The 21,086-nt window shown below is 37.0% G+C and overlaps 1 protein-coding gene across 1 annotated transcript in view; it reads right to left on the bottom strand.

Moving 5' to 3' along the window:
* LOC114030641 (E3 SUMO-protein ligase NSE2-like) overlaps positions 1 to 21,086 on the bottom strand; it is a 259,588-nt gene that overhangs the window by 193,968 nt on the left and 44,534 nt on the right. Inside the window, exon 3 of the mRNA XM_027845490.1 lies at positions 2,255 to 2,361. Coding sequence (XP_027701291.1) covers positions 2,255 to 2,361 — 107 coding nt within the window. The remainder of the gene's footprint in view (positions 1 to 2,254; positions 2,362 to 21,086) is intronic.

The following is a 21,086-nucleotide window of genomic DNA, read 5'->3' as shown; positions in this document are numbered from 1 at the left end:
TCTCTCTCTCTCTCTCTCTCTCTCTCTCTCTCTCTCTCTCTCCTCTCTTCCTCCTTTCCCTTTTCCTCCCTCTCTTACCTTTCTCTCTCAATCTCTTCTCCTCCCTTTTCTCCCTCCATTTCTCTCCCCTCCTCTCATTTACCTCATTATGTGATAGAGGGAACCTAGTCATGTATCAAATAAATTAAATGCCCCTAACAGTCCCTTTAACTTCCCTCAAACTCCTAACTCCTGACTCTTCCCAAAGCATCCATATAAAAAGGGCTAAGAAACCCAGTGAACTCTTCATTTCTCATTAGCTACACTCTTTGGATTCTACTCCACCATCATTATGCTCCACCCCGCCCCCACTCCCAAAACAGGCAATCCCCTGCAGAAATTCATCATCACAGAGATTGCCTCAGCTTTGGTATTCATGTATCATCAGAACCCTCAGTTGCCTCTGCCACTCTGACTGGAGAGCAGAGCAAAAACTCCCTCCCAAAGGCTCCATAGAGAGGGCTCAAAAACCCAATAAGCTCATCATTTCTCATTAGCTGCACTTTTTGGATTCAATTTCACTGCTTTTATGTTCCCACACCAAGTACCTTCTCCCCCCAGGCTCCTTCAAGCTTCCTTTTATGTATTGTTTCTCCCATTAGATTGTAAGCTACTTGAGGACTGCCTCTTTTCCTTTTCTTATTTGTATCCCCACCACTTAGCAAAGTGCCTGGTACACAGTAGGTGATTAAAAAATATTTATTGTATTATTCTATTGTGATTAAGATTCTATGATTCTATAAACTGGAACTAAAATCATAAAGTATTGATCTATGTGGAATTCCTCGTTTCTTACTGTGAAGGTTACAAGACTTATTAAGCCAGTTTTTATTTCTAATGCTTTGTTCCTAATACTTATGAAACTAAAAATATGTAGTCACTTCATGGGACTTTTTAATGGGATTTTAACGTTTCCATAAGATCAGCATTATAAATAAAAATTGAACTGAATGATAGAAGCTTAAATACTTAAAATATTTATAGTTTCTTTATACAAAGATAACAAAAATGGTTACTAATAATATATTACAAAAGTAAAAGTCAACACTAAATTCTGATGCCAAGACCTCGTTTCCTTAGCTACAATTCAGAGTCACATTTCTACAATCACAAAAGTTAAAGAGAGCCTATCAGATGACTGACAAGGGGTTGAAGCACTAAAGCATAAAATGGACTCAATTCACTGCTTGGGAAATTAAGAAACTGCTTTGGAAAGGAATGGTTCGTTTTACACAATTTCCTACAATGTTTTGTTAGCAATGTTTATATGTCACATACAATGACAATTTCACCATTTTCTTTAAAAAAAAAATCAACGTTCTGATGACTAAAAATTATAAGAAGCATTAGTGAAGTATTTGGAAAAAAAGTCACTGAAGACTACCTTGAAAAGAAAAAAGTTTCAATGAACTATGACAAAATCTAAACATTTTTACATGTTTATGGAATAAATATTTTTATTAACTTGCATTGTAAAGATATAGCTTACATTACTTCAGCTACCAGAAAAACTTCTGTGAGGCTTAATTTATGGAGTATTTCAGGTGCCCGCTCATTAAAAAAAAAAAAGAAAACCAAAAGCACAGGTTACCCTTTTATGCAAGTAAGATGAAATCAATTTAATAAGGAGTTTATACTGCTCAGAGGACAAGGAATTTCTGAGAAATATTACTGCAATCTGATTGTTCATTTCTTACTCAACATGGTACTGAATAGGACCTTGCTATGTTCCCACTCCAACTGCCATATATGTTGTTCCTATGACAGCTGGGAGTCAACAAAATTAACTCTGGCTTCTAGAAAAATCAAAAGGTCAGTCTTTTGCATTTTTCAACTCATCCATGAATTCTTCACATTTTACCTCAGTTTATAGTAAATAGAAGTTAAAAATGAAGAATAAGTAACCAAGTTGATTCTAAGTAGTATATTTAAGAAGAGCTAACAAAGAATAATTATGTCAAACTTGGGGTTTGGAGGAAGGCTGTTTCTTTGCTTATATTTTGAAATTTTGGAGGAATCTATTAGAAGGAATTACAGTTTGAACAAGTTTAAACAAAATAATCTGGAACAGAAGATCAAACAGAATCAAACACAAATTTACCACCTCCGTTAACTTGGGCTTGCCTAATTCAGAAATATTTTCAAATTTCTGTCACTTGAGATTTTCTAAACAAGAGAAAAATATAAAGTAGACTAATGCAAATATTAAACATACCTGATTTAGGGTAGTTTCAACTGCCGTTATATATTGGTTCAGATATCGATCCATTTCAACATATTCAGACATCAAATTTTCCATATTGTAATCATCACCTGTATCAGCTGCAAAATAAAATAAGAGTAATTTTTTCTTCTCTCCAAAAATGTACAACCATAAGTATACCAATATATTCTATGATTTTTTATATTTAGTTATCAAAATATTTTTAATCTTTTATTTTTTCCAATTATATGTAAAACAATTTTTAACATTGATTTTTTTTTTAATTTTTGAGTTCCAAAATCTCTCCCACCCTCCCTGCTTCTCTCCTCATTCAGAAGGCAAGTAATTTGATGTAGGTTATACATATGCAGTCATGCAAAACATATTTCCATATTAGTCATGTTGTGAAAGAAAACACATCACCCTCCCCCCCAATACACCAAGAAAAATAAAGTATGCTTCAACCTGCACTCAGACTCCATTAGTTCTTTGTCTGGAGACGAATAGCATTTTCCATCATGAGTTGTTCAGAATTGTCTTGGATTATTGCATTGCTGAGACTAGCTAAGTCATTCACAGCTGATCTTCATACAATATTGTTGTTACTGTGTACAACGTTTCCCTGGCTCTGCTCATTTCATTTTGCATTAGTTCATGTAAGTCTTTCCAAGTTTTTCTGAAAGCATCCTACTAGTCACTTCTTATAGAATAGTATTTTATCACAACCATATATAACACAACTTGTTTAGCCATTCCCCAATTGATGGGCATCCCCTCAATTTCCAATGCTTTGCCACCACAAAATGAGATGCTTTAAATATTTTTGTACATAGAGGTTCTTTTCCTTCTTTAAAAATCTCTTTGGAATATAGACCTAGTAGTGATATTACTGAGTCAAAGGGTATGCATAGTTTTATAAGCATAGTTCCAAATTGCTCTCTAGAATAGTTGTCATTTTTGTCATTTTCCTTTTCTATCATTCAGCTAATTTAATAGGTGTGAAGTGGTACCTCAGAGCTGTTTTAATTTGCATTTCTCTAATCAAGAGCGATTTGGAGCATTTTTTCATTGACTATAGATAGCTTTGCTTTCTTCATCTGAAAACTGTCTTTTCATATCCTTTGACCAGTGAGGAATGATGAAGATAGCCCAGGACCCTGAAAGCAAGAGTATTGAGAATAAGCAGTATCAATCATGCAAAATCAAGAAAAAAATAAAGTGAAAAACAGTTATGCTTTGATCTGCATTCAGACTCCATTAGTTCTTTCTCTGAACGTGGTTAGCATTTTTCATCACGAGTCTTTTTGGAAATGTCTTGGATCACTGTATTGCTGAGAATATCTAAGTCATTCACAGTTGATCATTGTTAAAATATTGCTGTTACTCTGTACAATGTTCCCCTGGTTCTACTCACTTCACTTTGCATCAGTTCATGTAAGTATTTCCAGGTTTTTCTGAAATCATCCCACTCATCACTTCCTATAGCACAACAGTATTCCATTATAATTATATACCACTTCTTCAGCCATTCCCCAATTCATTGACATTCCCTCAATTTCCAATTCCTTGCCACCACAAAAAAGTTGCTATATTTTTGTACAAATCAGTCCTTCACCCTTTTCTTTGAGATACAGACCTACTAGTGGTATTGCTGAGTCAAAGGGTTTTATAGTTTTATAGCCCTTTGAGCATAGTTTCAAATTGCTCTCCAGAATGGTCGGATCAGTTCATAACTCCACAAAGGGTGCATTAGTGTCCCAATTTTCCTTAAGATAGATTTCTATATCCAACTGAGTATATATGTTATTTCCTCTTTGAGCCAATTCCAATGAGTATTCACCTCCACATTTTCACCTCCAAATATATACTATGATAAATGATAATGATATAGTGAACTTTTTTTTATTACATGCACTCACACATCTCCATTACATTACTCATATTGTTCCCAATGCCTGGAATGACCTTGTTTTCCCCCTCTTTACCTGTTGAATTCAAACCTAATTCAAATAGCAGCTCCTAAGGCAGAAACAGGAGGCAGCATGTGTCAGGTCCTGATGGAGATAGGACCCTGAAAGCAAGAGCATTGAGAATAAGCAGTATCCCCTCAAAACACTAGATTGCCTCCAGCTCAAGCCCTACAACCATCATTGAGGACAGCAATCATTGTGAAGGGTCCATCTTTATTATCATCACCAGCAACAACTGCTTAACAACTGCCACCAACTGGTAGACGAGTATAAGAACACTGGGAGCAACAGCACACCCCCAACACCTGTCCTGCTTCCAGTCCAGCACCCACACCCATCAGCTGGGGCAAATCCTTTGGAGAAGGTGGCAGCTATCCCCACCAACTGCCAATAAATTGCTATTCATAGGAGAGGTGGGCCAGCCTGGCTCCACAGAAGGCAGCATGGGCCAGGCAAGAATAACCGTTATAACCACCATCTCCTCTTTGACTTTGATGCAGACAGCCTAGGACCCTGATCCCAAGGGCCCTGGGAACAGCAATGTTCCAGCTCAGTGCCCCCAGTCATAATCTGGGAAGCAACTTTTGTTGAGACAAAGCCTGGCAAATGCTCCTAAAAGTGCCACAGTCACATCTACTAAAGACCCAGAAAAGAAAATTTTTGTCACCAAAATCACCTTGTCAAATGGTTCATATAAGAAAATGATATGATTTTATCAGTGGAAATCACCATAAAGACAAGGTATAACTATTTGCTTTGCTGCTGCACCCTAAGGACAATGAGACTTTTCCATCTGACTTGCAGCTGAAACCTTCCATCTGTGTTATCTTCCCCATTAGAATGTGAGCTCCCTGAGAGACTGACTTTTCTATTCATATTCCAGCTCTTAGCACAGTGCTTTGCATATAGGAAATGCTTAATAAATTTTTCATTCATTCTTGTAGGAAACTAAAGTAAAGCAGTGGAAGTAGCTCTGAATTTGAATTCAGAAAAGTGAGATTCAGATCTTGCCTGTGTTACTTATTACCAGTGTGACCTTGAAAAAAATCATGTAGCTTCAGGCTCTCAGTTTTCTCATCTGTAAAATGAGAGGACTGGACTAGATCATCTTTAAGGCCCCATTCCATTCTAACTCTATGATTCTTCCCTTATATGTTTGGTTGGTAACACTCCCTCAGATCATATAAGTACTTTGTTTTTAGTTCTCTAAAACACTACTCATGCAATATTGTGAAATGTAACTAGCTATCAGTGCTAGTTCGTAGATCTTACCTTGCTACTGATTATAAACTCCTTTCAGTTAAAGACTGACTCTATTTCCAACTTTGAATCTCCTACAATTCCTAGCACAGTGTGCTACACATAATAAGTGTTTGTTGGACTTGTTCTTCTATTGTTATATTAAAAGATTCAGATGCTTTAAAATCTAAATTATTTTAAGGCAAATACCAGCCTCTGTCCAACATAAAGGAAAAAATAAATTAAAATGGCAGAAAAATAATAGCAAAAAGAAGCTCATAATGATGTTTTAAAAATTTGCAGGTGGAAATTATATGAAAAGGAAGTATCACTGACTTGTTTAAACTTACATTCATACATGTGCACACTTAGATGTTATCTTTTCACAGGTTCTAAGGAAGTGATCCTAGAGGGATAATCCAAAAGTCATCTGTAGTTAATTTTTAAGCATTTTATCCCCAGTATATTTAGAATCCTGATTTTTTTTTTTTTTGCTTCCGATATTCTTTGATTTTCATTTCCTGAACACATAACAACCTACAGCACAGCATAAGAGCCTGGAACTATAAATAACAGGAAACAGCTAGACCAAGATTCCCATTTATCATAGGGAATTTAAACATTGATAAGATAAGAATCTGCGATGTGGATATAAAGTTTATGAATAATTGATAATACAAAATAAAATATAAGCGATGCCTTTCAGAGAATCTCAAAATTTGAAAATTTAAAGGGAACTCAGTGGTCATCTAGTCCAACCCATACACCAAAGGCATCTTCACCAAAATACACCTGGTAGCAAGTGACGGTCCTATGTTTGCTTGAAGATCTCTAAGGAGAGGAAACCAACAACCTCACCAGGCAGTCCATTTCACTTTTGTGCAACTTGAGTTGTTACAAGTTTTCCTTGACAGTGAGCCTAAATCTGCCTCTGCAACTTGCACCCACTTCTACTTTTGCTTTCCTTGGTAGTCCTTTTTCCATGTGATAGCTCTTCAAATGCATCAAGAGAGTGATCATGCTCTCCCCACCTTCCCCCACCCCCAACTCCCCGGTCTTCTCTTTTCTAGGTTGTACATAGCCAGTTCCTTCAATCAATCTTCATATGACATTAACCCAAGGCCCTTCTTCACCATCCTGCTTGCCCTCCTCGGGATACTCCCTAGCTCATCAATTTCCTTCTCATCCCATGGTGACCCGAATTGAGCACAATACTACTCCCTGAAAAAGGCAGAAATGACGTCTGAAAAAGGCAGAAAATGGCGGGACTATCACTTCTCCTTTCCTGGGAGCTATGCCTCTCTTAATACAGCACAAAATCACATTCACTTTTTTGGCTGCCACATCACAATGGCTGATTTGTACTGAACTTGTAGGCCATTAAAATCCCCAGATCTTTTTCAGAACTTCTGCCTCCTCTACCTTATACTTGTAAAGTTGTTGTTTTTTCTTTTTTGTTTGTTTTTTGTTTTTACCCAAGACATGACCCTACATTTATCCCTACTGAATTTCACTTTTAGATTCAACCCAATGCTCTAACTTGTCAAGATCCTTTTGAATCCTGATTGTCATCTATGGTGTTAGCTCTCCCTCTCAGGTTTGTGTCATCTGCCAATTTGATGAGCATATCATATATACCTTTATCCAAGTCACTGGTAAAAATGTTAAGTAGAAAGCCAAGCACAGATCCCTAGAGTACTCCATTAGAGACCTCCAATCACAAATGACATTGAACCACTAACAACTACTTTTTGCATCCAGCAATCAAACCAGTTCCAAATCCATCTTAATATTCCATATCCAACCAATACTGAGGGATAATATTCCATAGCCCTCAGTATTATTATCTATTCTATAACTCTCCATCTTCCCTAAAAGAATAATATACCAAAAGCTCTGCTAAAAATCTAGGCAAACTATATCCAAAGCATCCCTTTAGTCTACTAGATTAGTAATTCTGTCAGAAAAAAGAAAAAGAAATCAGTCTGGCATGACCTATTCTTGATGAAGCCTTAATAGTTCTTTGTAATCACTGCTTCCCTTTCTAGATGTTTCTCAACCCTCTCTTTAATCATTCATTCTAGAATTTCCTAGGAAACTAAGTCAAGTTCACTGACATACAGTTTTCACTTTCTCTTTCTTTGTTTGAAAACTGGGATAAGCTGCCCTTTTCTATCCAATCTTGGGTGCCTCTCCCATTTTCCAGGCTCTCTCAGATAACACTGGCAATGGCCCAACAATCCTATCTGCCAATTCTCTCAGGACCCAAGGATATAATTCACCTGGACCGAACAGCTTGATTTCATCAAGAACAGTCAGGTGTTCTCTTATTATGTCGTCTTATCTTGGCTATCAACTCCTGTTAGTCATTTCTGCTTTTTCATTTCCAGAGTAAAGTTGACTCTCCTTTTCAGAGAAAACAGAAACAAAGTAAGAATGGAGCAGCTCTGCCCTTTCTCTTGCTGGTCCCCCTTGTCCAATCCACACCAACAAAGGCCCTATTCCTTCTCTGATCCTCCGTTTTCTCCCAATATTCCTTAAAACACACACAATTTTTTATCCACTCTAGCTTTCCTTACCAGATGCAGCTCTTTCTGAGCTTTAGTATCCTTCACAGACTTTTCATAGTTTTGCCAATGCCAGTGAACTCCCTCTGAAATTACTGTTTGCATGTTGTCTTTTACCGTAAAAATGTGAGCTGCTCCAGGGTAGAAACCATGTTTTGGCCTTTCTTTTTATCTCCAACATTTAATACACTGCCTGGCACATGCTAAACATTTCATAAATGCTTGTTAACACTGATGAGTAATAAGCATCTTCTGCTAACTGGGTTTGCTTCTGTCTTCTGCACATTTCTTTTTTTAAAGCTAATCTTTCTTTTCTAAAATCCTAGAATGACTGCTGCCAACAGGAATGCTAAAATATAAAAATGTCTGGAAGGCCTAGGGTTTAGGGTTCTTTTTAACTGCTATAGGCATCATCTCAGAAATGACAGGAATTACACAACTCTTAGGACATCTGTAGTAGTTTATACCTGTGAAGAGATTAAATTCTATTTAGGTAAAAGATAGACCTACACAGGCAAACCAAAGAACAACAGAGTGATTCCAGAGGCAAACCCAAAAGAACCATATAAACTAGAGAAAAGTTATTCTTATTCATGAAAATGGTAGCACAATTTAGACAAGTTCCTGCCAAGACCATTAGACAAAGAATTTGCATCATAACATCCCTTTCAAGGGCTAAAGCCTAAAGCTTAAATTTGGTATCTCCTCTTCCTCTCCCTGGCCATGTAAAATTAAAGGTATGGCTTACCTAGAAATTTTAAAAATAAAATAAGAACTTCAGAAGAGGGTAGGCTCATTTTCCGAAAGGATTTATATTTTTGATAACCTGGTATAAAACATGACCTGTATTTTAAGAATTTCAAAGGCATCTTATTAACTTACAAAACGGCTACATCATATTTATATACTTTAGGCAAGCTTTCAGTACCTTCCACATGCTGATCCCAACCTGCTTTCCAACTTGATCTACAATACCCTACTACACTAAATTTCTTATCACTTATATCAAAACACCAACTGATTCCACATTCCTAACTCCACACTTATCCAAATCTTTCATTCCTCCACCTATACTTCATCTCTGAAAGCCTTCTCCACCTATCCAAAGCCTATCCCATGAGTCAAAGTCAAGTTAATCTTGAAGTCTAACTTCTATGATTTTAAATCACATTCTATGGAACCTTAATACAGTGGTGATTCCGAGGAGTACCTGAGACCTTTTTAGGAGGTTTTCCTAATTCCAAGGCCAAAATTATTTTGATAAATCATAAAAAGAACTTCGTTCTCGAAGAAGTGTATTACAAGAGAAACGAACATGCATGTGGAACCCAAAGAATTCACAATTCATACAGAAGTTTGCATTTTTGTAACAGCAGAACAAAGGAGTAAGGAGATACCAGGAATGGCATGGGGGGGGAGAGGGGAAGGTGCAGTAAAGGTGTGAAAAGGACAAAATCCCTCCCAAAGGAGAGGAGCAAAGTGATGGCAAAAGCAGAATTCTTTTTCCTTGGCAACTGCTACCATTAAGTTCATCTGCTTATCTACATTGGGTGCCAGATGCACAAGGCCAGTGCAGACTTGGTGCCTGTCTTTACTCTCAAAGACACATAGACTTGCCAGTCACACAGCTAGCAAATGTCTGAGGCTAGATTTGAACTCAGGTCTTCTAGACTCCAAGCCCAGTGCTCTAATCTGCTGCACTACTAACAGTTACATGTCAAGAAAATTTTTAGCATTCATTTTTATAAGATTTTGAGTTCCAGATTTTCTCTCTCCCTCCCCTCCCCTCTTCTGAAAATGGTAGGCAGTTTGATATAGCTTGTGCTATCATGTAAAAAAAAAAAATTCCATATTAGTCACGGTTGTGAAAGAAGAAATAGATTTTTTTTAAATCACAAGAAAGAATAAAGTAAGTGAAAAAAAAAACCACTTTGATCTGCATTCAGAGACTATCAGTTCTTTATCTGGATATGGATAGTGTTTTCCTTCGTGAGTCCTTTGTACTTGTCTTGGATCATTGTGTTGCTGAGAAGAGCTGAGTCATTCTAAAACAAATATTTCTCAGTTCAATTATTTATCCACTGATTTGCATTATTAATTTAGACTTATTTTCAAAGGGAGTGGGGAAAAGTGGCCCCAATGATGATTTAAAATCATGCAGGAATCTTAAAATTTACTTCGAAGAATAATCTTTAATATAGGTCCTGTGTGCAGTAAATTAGCCAAATCAACCATTGCAAAAATTAATTAAATATAAGAACAGCCTACCTGATCTTTGAACACTCATTACAAACCACAAATATTAAAATTCCCACATCATAAGGCAATCCAACTGAATGCTTGTGTAATTGCTTCACATTTAGTGCAATCACTAATTGAGACACGTGGAGACAGCTTTTTCAAAATACAGCGTGGACAGTACAAACGGTTCCTGACGTACACACTAAAGTAGAAGTTAGCAACCTCTCTGTGTGTAGGTACTGTGATAAATACTTAATGATCTGATGATTGATTGATAACAAAGAAGTTCTTACTACCTGAAACTTCAGAAGAACTTTGGAAGAACTAAATCAGCAGGGACTATAAAGCTCTTTGAAGATTTTTTTTTTTTATCCTGATGTTCAGGGGCAACTGCCAGAGAAACTGCTTCTGTGAACTAGAGACTAATGGTGATTGAAAGTGAAAGTCCAGATTGGAACTTGCTGATACTCTTTATTAAAAGAGCAAATGTAAAAGTATAAAATCTTATAGATGAGGTTAGCCTGTCTAATGAATTGCTCCATGTAACATGCATTCTAAGGCCTCCGAATCATTTTAAGGCTTGTGGATGTGTAGGCTGCCCTGGTCTCTCACATGTAATGGTGAGAAGTCTTTTTTCATGTCTTTGGGACTTTTTCCTTAACAATGGCAGGTCTTCTTTGGGTTGCTTGTTGCTGATACCAACAAACCAAATCACCAGGGTCTCAACATTGGAAATCTAACCCTTGACAAACCTAGTATGATTATACTTTAGGTGTCTGTAGTTTCTGCTGGCTTCTTATTGCACTTTTAGGGCTTCTCTGACTTCTCAAGTCCTCCCAGAAGTCTCCATATCTTGGAGCTACTAATACTGCTGAGCTAGATGATCAGAGTACCACATCAGAAGTACAGGGCCTGATAAGCCCAGTTCTGCTACCCTTCAGGGGACCTTAATCTCTAATCCCCAAGCTACATGGACTTGGGACACAGCTGGTATTTTAACAACTCAATATATTATTTCTATCCATGTGACTGTTACCTCTACCTGCACTCCAGAAAGCCATTCAGTAGTACTCAGAGACAACTAGAAGGTATAGCCCAGGATGCTGGGCTTCAAGTCAGAAAGACACAATTTCAAATCCAGCTTCAAATACTTGCTAGCTGTGGAGCCCTGGGTGAATCACTAAACCTGTCTGTCTCAACTACCTTATTTGTAAAATGAAGACCTTCCAGGGATGTTATGAATATAAGATAATATTTGTAAAACATTTTGCAAACTTTAAGTGCCATATAAATGCTAGACATTGTTATTATTGTTAGAGGATTATTATTAGCATACTACTAATACTACTAGCATGGTTCCTCAAGGGAATGTAAACAGGTTTAGTTTTAAATGAGCCAGACCAAGATTTTAGATTTTAGATTTCTCTTTTCATCTCTTTTTATTTGCCCTTAGCCAAGATACTAAAGAACAAGGACCTTGCATAATAGTTCTTGGCTCTGTATTAAAATCAAGGTGAATTGTTTATGTGAAGGTATATTGTTGTTCAGTCATTTTTTCAATTGTGTCCAACTCTTTGCAACCCCATTTGGGGTTTTCTTGGTAAAGATACTGGAACAGTTTGCCATTTCCTCCTCCAGTTCATTTTACAGATGAGGCAACTAAGGGTTAAGCAACTTGCCCAGGGTACAAAGCCAATAAGTGTCTGAGGCTGGATTTGAACTCAAGAAGATAATTCTTCCTGACTCCAGGACCAGCACTTTATCCTCTGTACCACCTAGCTGCTCTCCTGGCACACAGTAGGCACTTAATAAATGTTTATTGAATTACTGAACTAAATTGAAATAAAGAACACTTTAGGTTGGGGAATATACTTGGCATTGAAAAAACATTCACTGGATAAGATATTTGTGTTACATAAAGGTGAAATAATAACTAATAAATAGTGAAAGGGAGGAAAGAAAGGATGAAAAAATGGTTCTTACAGTGAAAAAGGACATATGATGGAAGAATTCTGCTATCTATATCATAGAGCAGATATTTTTTAATCTTCTTAGATTACCATGTGATTCTTATAAATTTTGCAAATGAAAGTCATCTTACATTCTTTGGATAATTTCAAACCACCCAAAACACACTTTTGAGAAAATAAAACTCTTTAGATATCCTTAGGAAAATCTACAGATCTATAAATATATTCATACATACATTTATATATTTACATATATAATTTCAGCAAATACCTACTTATTAAATAATCCCTATACTTTCTACAGAAGTTGAATTTAATGACTCATGCAATGCCTGAGAAATATTTCATAGAAACCTTAATGATATTTCTAACTGAACTGTAGTTTAAAGCCATAATTAGTCCCCTAAATAGAAATTAGTGTTACAAAATTAAAACTGAGCTGGCATTTTCTAAATGTCTCTCATGAGAAACAATAGAATAGCAAGTAGTATGTGTACAACACTGGATGACAAAATAATGAGTCAGTTCATATTTAAACAAGGTAAATGAGGAAAATGTTCAAGAAAAAAGAAACCATATTCAAATTAATTCTTCTATGTCACCTACCCATATTGCTTCTTCATGTTGCCAAAATAAGTAATTTATATTTTATAGTAGTACTTGGTCTGAATTTTATTATACCTACAACCTAAGTCTGAAGTAGAAAATCATTCTGCTGAAACCCTCCAAAATAATGACTTAGGAATTCAGTACAATGGGCTATCATCTACATCTGGACATAATTTCCAAGGGGAAAGATGTTAGCCACAAGGTGTGGTGAAAAGAGTGCTAAACTAGGAGTCACAAGACCTGAAATTAATAGCCAACTCTGTTACTTCTGTGTGACTTTGTGCAAATATGACCAACCAGATGTAATGTTCTGTCCCTGCCTCAGTTTTCTTTTCCTCTGTAAAATGAGGGCATTGGACTAGATGACATCTAGATGACTAGATGACATTTCCAGCTCTGCATGTAAGATCCAATGACTCTATGAAGACCACTCATCCTGTCTCCCATGAAATCTTGACATATTACTCTTCCCTTTCTTTCACTTCCTATTCCATTATCAACTCTTGTCATCTTGACCTCAATCTCTCTCAGTTCTATAATTCCATCTTTATTCTTGTTTTTACCAACCTAGTGTAAGCCTTCATTTTGACTCACCTGGACTACCCAAAAAACTTCAAATAAGAATTCTTACCTTCACTTTCTTTTTGCTCCCTTCTATGCCCCCTTCACAATAATCTATACATTACTTTGCTTTTTAAAAAAAAATCTTGAACAGTACCTACTGAGTTAAATTCATTCACCTGTCCTGGCATTCAAGGTCTTCCTCATAATATATTATTCTCTCTACTTTGTGCACTCTAGGCTACAAACAGGACCACTCACTATCTCCAGAACACATACTCTTCTTTGTGACCTCCATATCCTTCTCTTTTTTGCCTGGTAAATTCCTACCGAGCCTAACTAAAAAACCAAGCACTACAGGAAACTTTCTCTAATCTTCCCTATTAATAATGACCTTGGCCCATTTACTTATCATGTGTGGACTAAGTATCCTAAATGTATGTGTTTTTTATTCCCCATACCAGACAGTAAGCTTCAATCAATCAACCAATCAATAAGCATTTATTAAACACTTTCAATGTGCCTGGCACTGTGTTAAGCACTGGGGATACAAGAAGAGGCAAAAGACAGTAAAAGAATTTACAGTCTAATGGGGAAGACACCATGCAAACAAATATATACAAAGCAAGCTATATACAGGTTAACTAGGAAATGATTAACAGAGGGAAAGCACTAGAATTAAAACGGGTTGGGAAAACCTTCCTATAAAAAATGGGATTTTAGTTGGGATTTAAAAGAAGTCAAGAAGTCAGTAGATAAGTAGCGTAGGGAAAGCATTCCAGGCCTGGGGAACAGTCAGAGTAAATGTTCTTATAACCTAAACTTCGCATTTTCTAGCTGGGGAAATATTTCTGCCACATTACACCTAGAACAGTATCTTATATACAGTAAGCATTTAATATATGTTTGCTGAGTTTAAAAGATTCAAAGTTAAATATTTTTGCTAACATGCCAAACTAAGAATCCTAAAATTGTTATAACATGCCATGCTAAAATTTGCTACAGTCTCCTCACTTTCAGCCCACTGCCCTCAGAAATGTCTTCATTTCACAAGGTAGGGATTCCTTTTTTACATAAATTCCTATGGATTACAGAACCAGTTTGTTTATTCTAGCATCTTAATGAGAAGCACAAATCCAAATGTATAAACGCTTTCTTTTACTTCCATAATGTTGAATTATAATACAGAAACAGGAAGAAAAATCTTAAATGTGATAAATGTCAAATTCAAGCTAAAGTCAAAAAGTAAAGCATATAAAACATTTAATAATTTGTTGCTCTATTCAAGTACATTTCCCAAATACATTTAGTCCAACTAGGAAAAAAATTAAATCCTCTATGTCTGCTAGGAAAGATCTAATACTTCTAATTTTGGAATGATAAATCCAACAGTGTTCATTAAACACACACACACACACACACACACTCTCTCTCTCTCTCTCTCTCCTTGAACCTCACCAAAGTCTTACTCCTAAACCTCATCTTATCAATGTCATAACTGAAGATCTCGAGTTTTTGAACTTCAAGGTTATGAAATCTAAGATCTGCTAGTATATACCAGGCTGCAGAGGTTTCAAGTATGGTTCCAGCAAAAGATGGGAGTTGGCTTTTGGAGAAACAGTATAGCTAAGTACAGTGGGGATCATCTTACCTCTATACTTTTAAGACTTTTCTCCTCATTGTGAATTCCCACCTAGCCCAACTCAAATGTCATATTCAACATAAAATGTTCTCTAATCCCCTCAATGGTAATGGCATTTGCCCACCTGCTTATAATGTATTATTGTGTACAATAAGCATCCAGATATCTGCTCTTGGTGAGAAAGTCTCTGGCCATGGTAACATGAGAAAGAAAGAAGGATAGTCTCAAATTCTAAGCGGCCCCTCTGCTTCTGTAGCGGCCATGGAAGAGTGGCAGAAAAGGGGACAAAGTGGCCTCAGAACCATACACTGTGGAAGTGGTTTATAAACATTTATTTGGCCGTTAACACTAAATGTGAGATCTTCCCCATCACGCAACTAGAGGACACACTAGTATAAAAACTGAATCACATCAATCTTGACATTCTCACTATGAATGAAAGCAAAAGAATGACATTCCAGTTAAACTGAATGATGGCGCACAGGTATAATTTGATGAGGCACAAAAAGGAGTTGGTAAAGCTGGTTTCACCTTAAGTTCTGAAGGAAAAATAAGATCACTTCATGAGGTAATTGGTCCTCTCATACTGCAGTGCTCATGATAAGTTTTTGCAAAAAGACCATATGAAAACAACTGTAGCTTATGTATTAATATTGGCTGTACAGGATAATGAGGTAGAAATAACTTACAAAGAACTTGAGAAGATCGTCCAGATTCAATTACATACATAATGCTCATCAGTGATAAAAATGAAAAGATAGAAATAAATGAAAAATACTTCCAGGGTCATGTGACTAACAAGGTAAACTACTAAGCATTTTCTCCAGCTAATTCTCAAAAATCTCCCAAAAGATGAATTAGGCACCAGAGGTGGAAGGATTACAACTATCATACATGCATATATGAGTATATAGATATACATATATATGATATACATAGATGATACATACATACACATATAAAACACAGAAATATATATAATATATTACAACAGGAATATATAATATATTTTACAACAGGACAAGACTCCTAGAAGCCTACTGAAGTAATAACCTGAACAACAAAGAAGGGAAAGGAAATAAACATTTATCATCTCTACCATGTGCCAAGCACATGCTAAGTGCTTTTTCACAAGTCTTACCTCATTTTGATCCTCACAATAACCTTGTGACGTAGAGGCTATTATTATCTTCATTTTACAGTTGAGGAAATTGAGATTAAGTGACTTGTCCAGGGTCACAATGGATTTGAATTCGGGTCTTCCTGACTCCAGGTCCAGTGCTTTATCCATTGTTATACCAGCTGTCTCTAACCAGCTGAGGCTAATCGCTAATCTTTAATGTCCTAATTCAACATGCTCTCTCCTTGCCATGGCTGACAGGGCTTCTGCTCTAGGATCCACTCAGCAACTTCCCTAACTGTTCCTGTAGTATGTGCTGCACAATTTCACCTTGTCCTCATCCTACCATTCTGTGGCAACAGGAAGTAGAATTCAACTGAGGTCACCACTGTTGGGGATGGGGAACATAAGAACATGGGAACACACTCAGCTATAGAACTCAAGAGCAGCCAGAAATGGGATAGAGTGCCAGCATGTAGATGGGGCTACAGGAAGCCTTAAGGGAAAAGGACTTGCTTATTCTGTCCCCAAAGAAGTCACTTGAGGCAGCATCTGAGGTCAGGGAGATGTGAATCTCCCCAGTGTGGAAGGAGTCTGAAAAAACTCTGAAGTCCAACCCCCAGGGGAAACACCATCAAAAGGGAAAGAGTTAGGAAATAAGCAATACAGGAATATAATGAAATAAGATCCTAACAGCTAAAGATCTCAGGAGGAAGAAAACTCAGTTCAAAACCCGGACCATAAATAGATAAATCAATAGGGAAGACACTTTAAAAGAAGAGGAAATGGACAACAAAACATCTAAGAGACTACATCTCTACATCTCTACATAAATATTGCAAGACAAAGGAAATTCAACCAATACTTGATAGAACAAAGAACCCTATGGATTTATAAAACAGCATGGGATTGCAGCAGAAGATTCCTGCAAAGTTCAAGAGAAAAATCACAATCTTGGAAAAAGAAGTTAAAAGAGGAAAAAATTACAGATTCCATATCTTGCATAGCAGAAATAACTAGCAATATAAAAAAACTTCAACTCTGGTTAATCTCTTCAAAGCAAAATAGAGAACTGATCTAGAACACAAGCACATTGAAGTGAAGGACAACCTGGAAGATGAAAAGCAAAAATGTTAAAATGTTAAAAAGAACACATCACTGTGCAAGCAAAACATTGATCAGAGAGACATACCAAGCAACTTTAAGGATTATAGCTCCCACTGAACAACACGACAAGTCAAAAACACAAAATATCACAATGCAAATACAAGAAATACAAGAAAACTGCCCAGAATTCTAAATACAGAAAACAAAGGATCAATAAAGAGGATCTACTGATTGCCTCCAGGGAAAACAAAAACACTATGCTGCAAATTCCAAGATACAGAGGTTAAATTTAACAACTATAGTAACAAACAACAAATTCTTTGAGGGCTCAAGAGAAAGGCCATCAAAATATAAAGCAAGGGAAAGCTAAATAACAGAATTCTACTCTGCACTGAAACCACAGAAAGGAATAGAATAACACATTCAGAAAAGAAAAGTTTAACTTTAAAATGATATAACATGGGACTTCCATTTCCGGGAGCCAAGATGGCAGAGTAAAAAGGTAGTCACTCTCACCCTCCCCTGTCAACCTCTGAAAACCCAGAAAATATCACCCCAGAAAAAACCCTGGAACAGCAGAACCAGAAGAAAGATGGGGAGCAGCAGTGTAGTAGCCCAGATGGCTTGAGGGATTAACGGAAAAGGCCCCTCTTACCCTGGGGGAAGGGGAGCAGTTCGGAATGGGAGGTGCCCCAGCCAGCTACCAGAAAGCCCCACTTTAGCACACAAGGAGATCCTGGTGCCTCAGTATTCTATACCAACCGGGTCTCCCAGGGCCTCAGCAGATATAAGGGAAGCAGCACTACAAAGGGCCCCAGGCAGATAAACACCCTGTAGCATTCATCTGAAAGGAGCTGAAGAAAGCAACCTAGAGTTGCCCAAAAAATTCCAGCCTTGCTGATTCCAGCCCAACACCAGGTAAGTTGCTAGAACCCTACAGCCTCCAACTGCCAACCAGGAGGAGATCCTGAAGCCCAAGTGGTAGAGCAGCCAAACACCAACACCTGGGTATCCAAGTGCCTCAATGAGGACTGGGGAACTGGTGGAAACCAGCCCAGAAAACCACTAGGTGCCTCAGCATTCTACAACAAAGAAGTCTCCCAGTGACTCAGCAGAACTAAGGGAGGCAGCACTGCAAGGAGCCCCAGGCAGATAAACAACCTGCAGCACCCATCTAAAAGGAGCTGAAGAAAGCTAAAGGAAAGGAAAAGCAAACAACCTAGAACCGCCCAAAAGTTCCAGCCGTGCTGATTCCAGCCCAACACCAGGTAAGCCGCCAGAACCCTGCAGCCTCCAATTGCCAACATAAGAGGCCCCAGCACACAAAGCCAGTGACCAAGACCTAGGCTCCCAATACAAGAAGCTTGGGTCAGTGCCCTCTGCTCGCCAGCAGGAGAGCTCAATCTCTTTAAAGGCCAGGGAATAAAGAAACACCACGAGTAAAAAGAAACGTACCATAGATTCATATTATGAACAGAATGAAGATCAAGACAGAAATTCTGAAGAGGACAACATTGTCAACAAACCCACATCTGCAACATCAAAAGAGAATATGAACTGATCTGAAGCCCAAAAAGCCTTAGAAGAGCTCAAGAAGGATTTTAAAAGTCAAATGAGAAAGGTAGAAGAGTCCTTAAAAAGTACAATTTGCCAATTGGAAAAAAAGTACACTGAAGAAAACAAGTCCCTAAAAAACACAACTGGTCAACTGGAAAAAAACAATACACAGAAGAAAACAAATCTCTTAAAAATACAATTGGCCAATTGGAGAAGGAAGTACAAAAATTAACAGAAGAAAACAATTTGTTAAGAATTAGAATTGGACAAATGGAAAGTAATGACTATGAGAGAGCAAGAATCAAACAGAAACAAAAAAATGAAAAAATAGATGAAAACGTAAAATACCTCATGGGTAAAACAACTGACCTGGAAAATCAATCTAGGTGAAACAATTTAAAAATTATTGGTCTACCTGAAAATCATGATGAAAAAAAGAGCCTGGAGAGTATCTTTCAGGAAATCATAAAGGAAAACTGCCCGGAAGTCCTAGAATCAGAAAGTAAAATAACCATAGAAAGAATCCACTGCTCACTGCCTGAAAGAGATCCCAAATTGAAAACACCAAGGAATATAATAGCCAAATTCCAAAATTACCAGATCAAAGAGAAAATATTGCAAGCAGCCAGAAAGAAACAATTTAAATATCATGGAACAATAGTCAGGATTACACAGAACCTTGCAGCTTCTACATTAAAAGACGGTAGGGCATGGAACATAATATTCCGTAAGGCAAAGGAGCTTGGATTGCAGCCAAGGATTAACTTACTCAGCAAAAATGAGCATAATCTTTCAGGGCAGAAGATGGATATTCAACGAAATAGGGGGCTTACAAACCTTCCTGATAAAAAGACCAGAGCTCAACAAAAAATCTGATCTTCAAGTACAAGATTCAAAAGAGACGTAAAAAGATAAATGGGGCAGAAAGATACAATATGTTGTTAATAAGGGCAAACTGTTTGCATCCCTACAAGGAAGGATGACACTTGCAACTCTTGAGAACTGTATTGTTATTACACCCATGTTGAAGGAGTATACATAAAGGGGGTGGATATAAGTTGACTTTGATGTAATGATAAAAAAAATCTAATCAAGTGGGTTAAATGGATCCAAGTAAGTGGATTAGTCTGAGCTAAGAAAATGTACTGAGAAAGGAGGAGGCAGACAAGGGTAAATTACATTACAGGAAAAAGACACAAAAACCTATTAGAGCAGAGGTAAAGAAGGGAGAGGGATGAGTACTGTTTGAACCTTACTCTCATCAGATTTGCCTCAAGAAGGGAATAAAGTAATCAGTTAGGTATAGCAATCTAATTTGCCCTATAGACAGTAGGAGGGAAAAGGGGAAAGAAAAGGGAGGGGGGATAGAAGGGAGAGAAGAAGTAGTAAGAGTAAAGGGGAAGAAAAGGGAAAAGGCAATTCTACCAAAGCTAATTTACTTATTCAGTGCCATGCCAATCCAACTACCAAAAAATTATTTTATAGAGTTAGAAAAAATAATAACAAGATTCATTTGGAAGAACAAAAGGTCCAGAATATCAAGGGAACTAATGAAACAGGGAAGGTAGCCTAACAATTCCAGATCTTAAATTATGTTATAAAGCAGCAATCATCAAAACTGCTTGGTACTGGCTAAGAAATAGAGTGGTGGATCAGTAGAACACGTTAAATATGCAAGACACAGTAGTCAATGACTATAGTAATCTATTATTCGATAAACCCAAAGACCCCAGCTTCTGGGATGAGAACACACTCTTTGAAAAAAATTACTGGGAAAACTGGAAAAGAGTATGGCAGAAACTAGGCATAGACCAAATTCTCACACCACATACCAAAATAAAGTCAAAATGGGTTCATGATTTAGATATAAAGGCTGATACTGTAAGCAAACTGGGAGAGCAAGGAATAGTTTACCTATCAGATCTATGCAGAACAGAAGAATTCATGAACAAACAGGAGACAGAGAACATTCTGAAAAGCAAAACAGATAATTTTGATTACATTAAATTGAAAAGTTTTTGCACAAACAAAGCCAATGCAACTAAGATTAGAAGGAAGGTAGAAAATTGGGAAAGAATTTTTACAACCAGTCTCTCTGATAAGGGCCTCATTTCTAAAATATATAGAGAATTAAGTCAAATTTATAAGAATACAGGCAATTCCCCAATTGATAAATGGTCAAAGGATATGAACAGACAGTTCTCAGATGAAGAAATTAAAGCCATCTATAGTCATATAAAAAATGCTCTAAATCACTATTG

This window comes from Vombatus ursinus, unplaced genomic scaffold (assembly GCF_900497805.2).
Source record: "Vombatus ursinus unplaced genomic scaffold, bare-nosed wombat genome assembly UNPS02014973.1, whole genome shotgun sequence".
Lineage (NCBI taxonomy): Eukaryota > Metazoa > Chordata > Mammalia > Diprotodontia > Vombatidae > Vombatus > Vombatus ursinus.
Note: the sequence above shows the minus strand (reverse complement) of the source record. Positions and strands in the feature narration are given on the sequence as shown.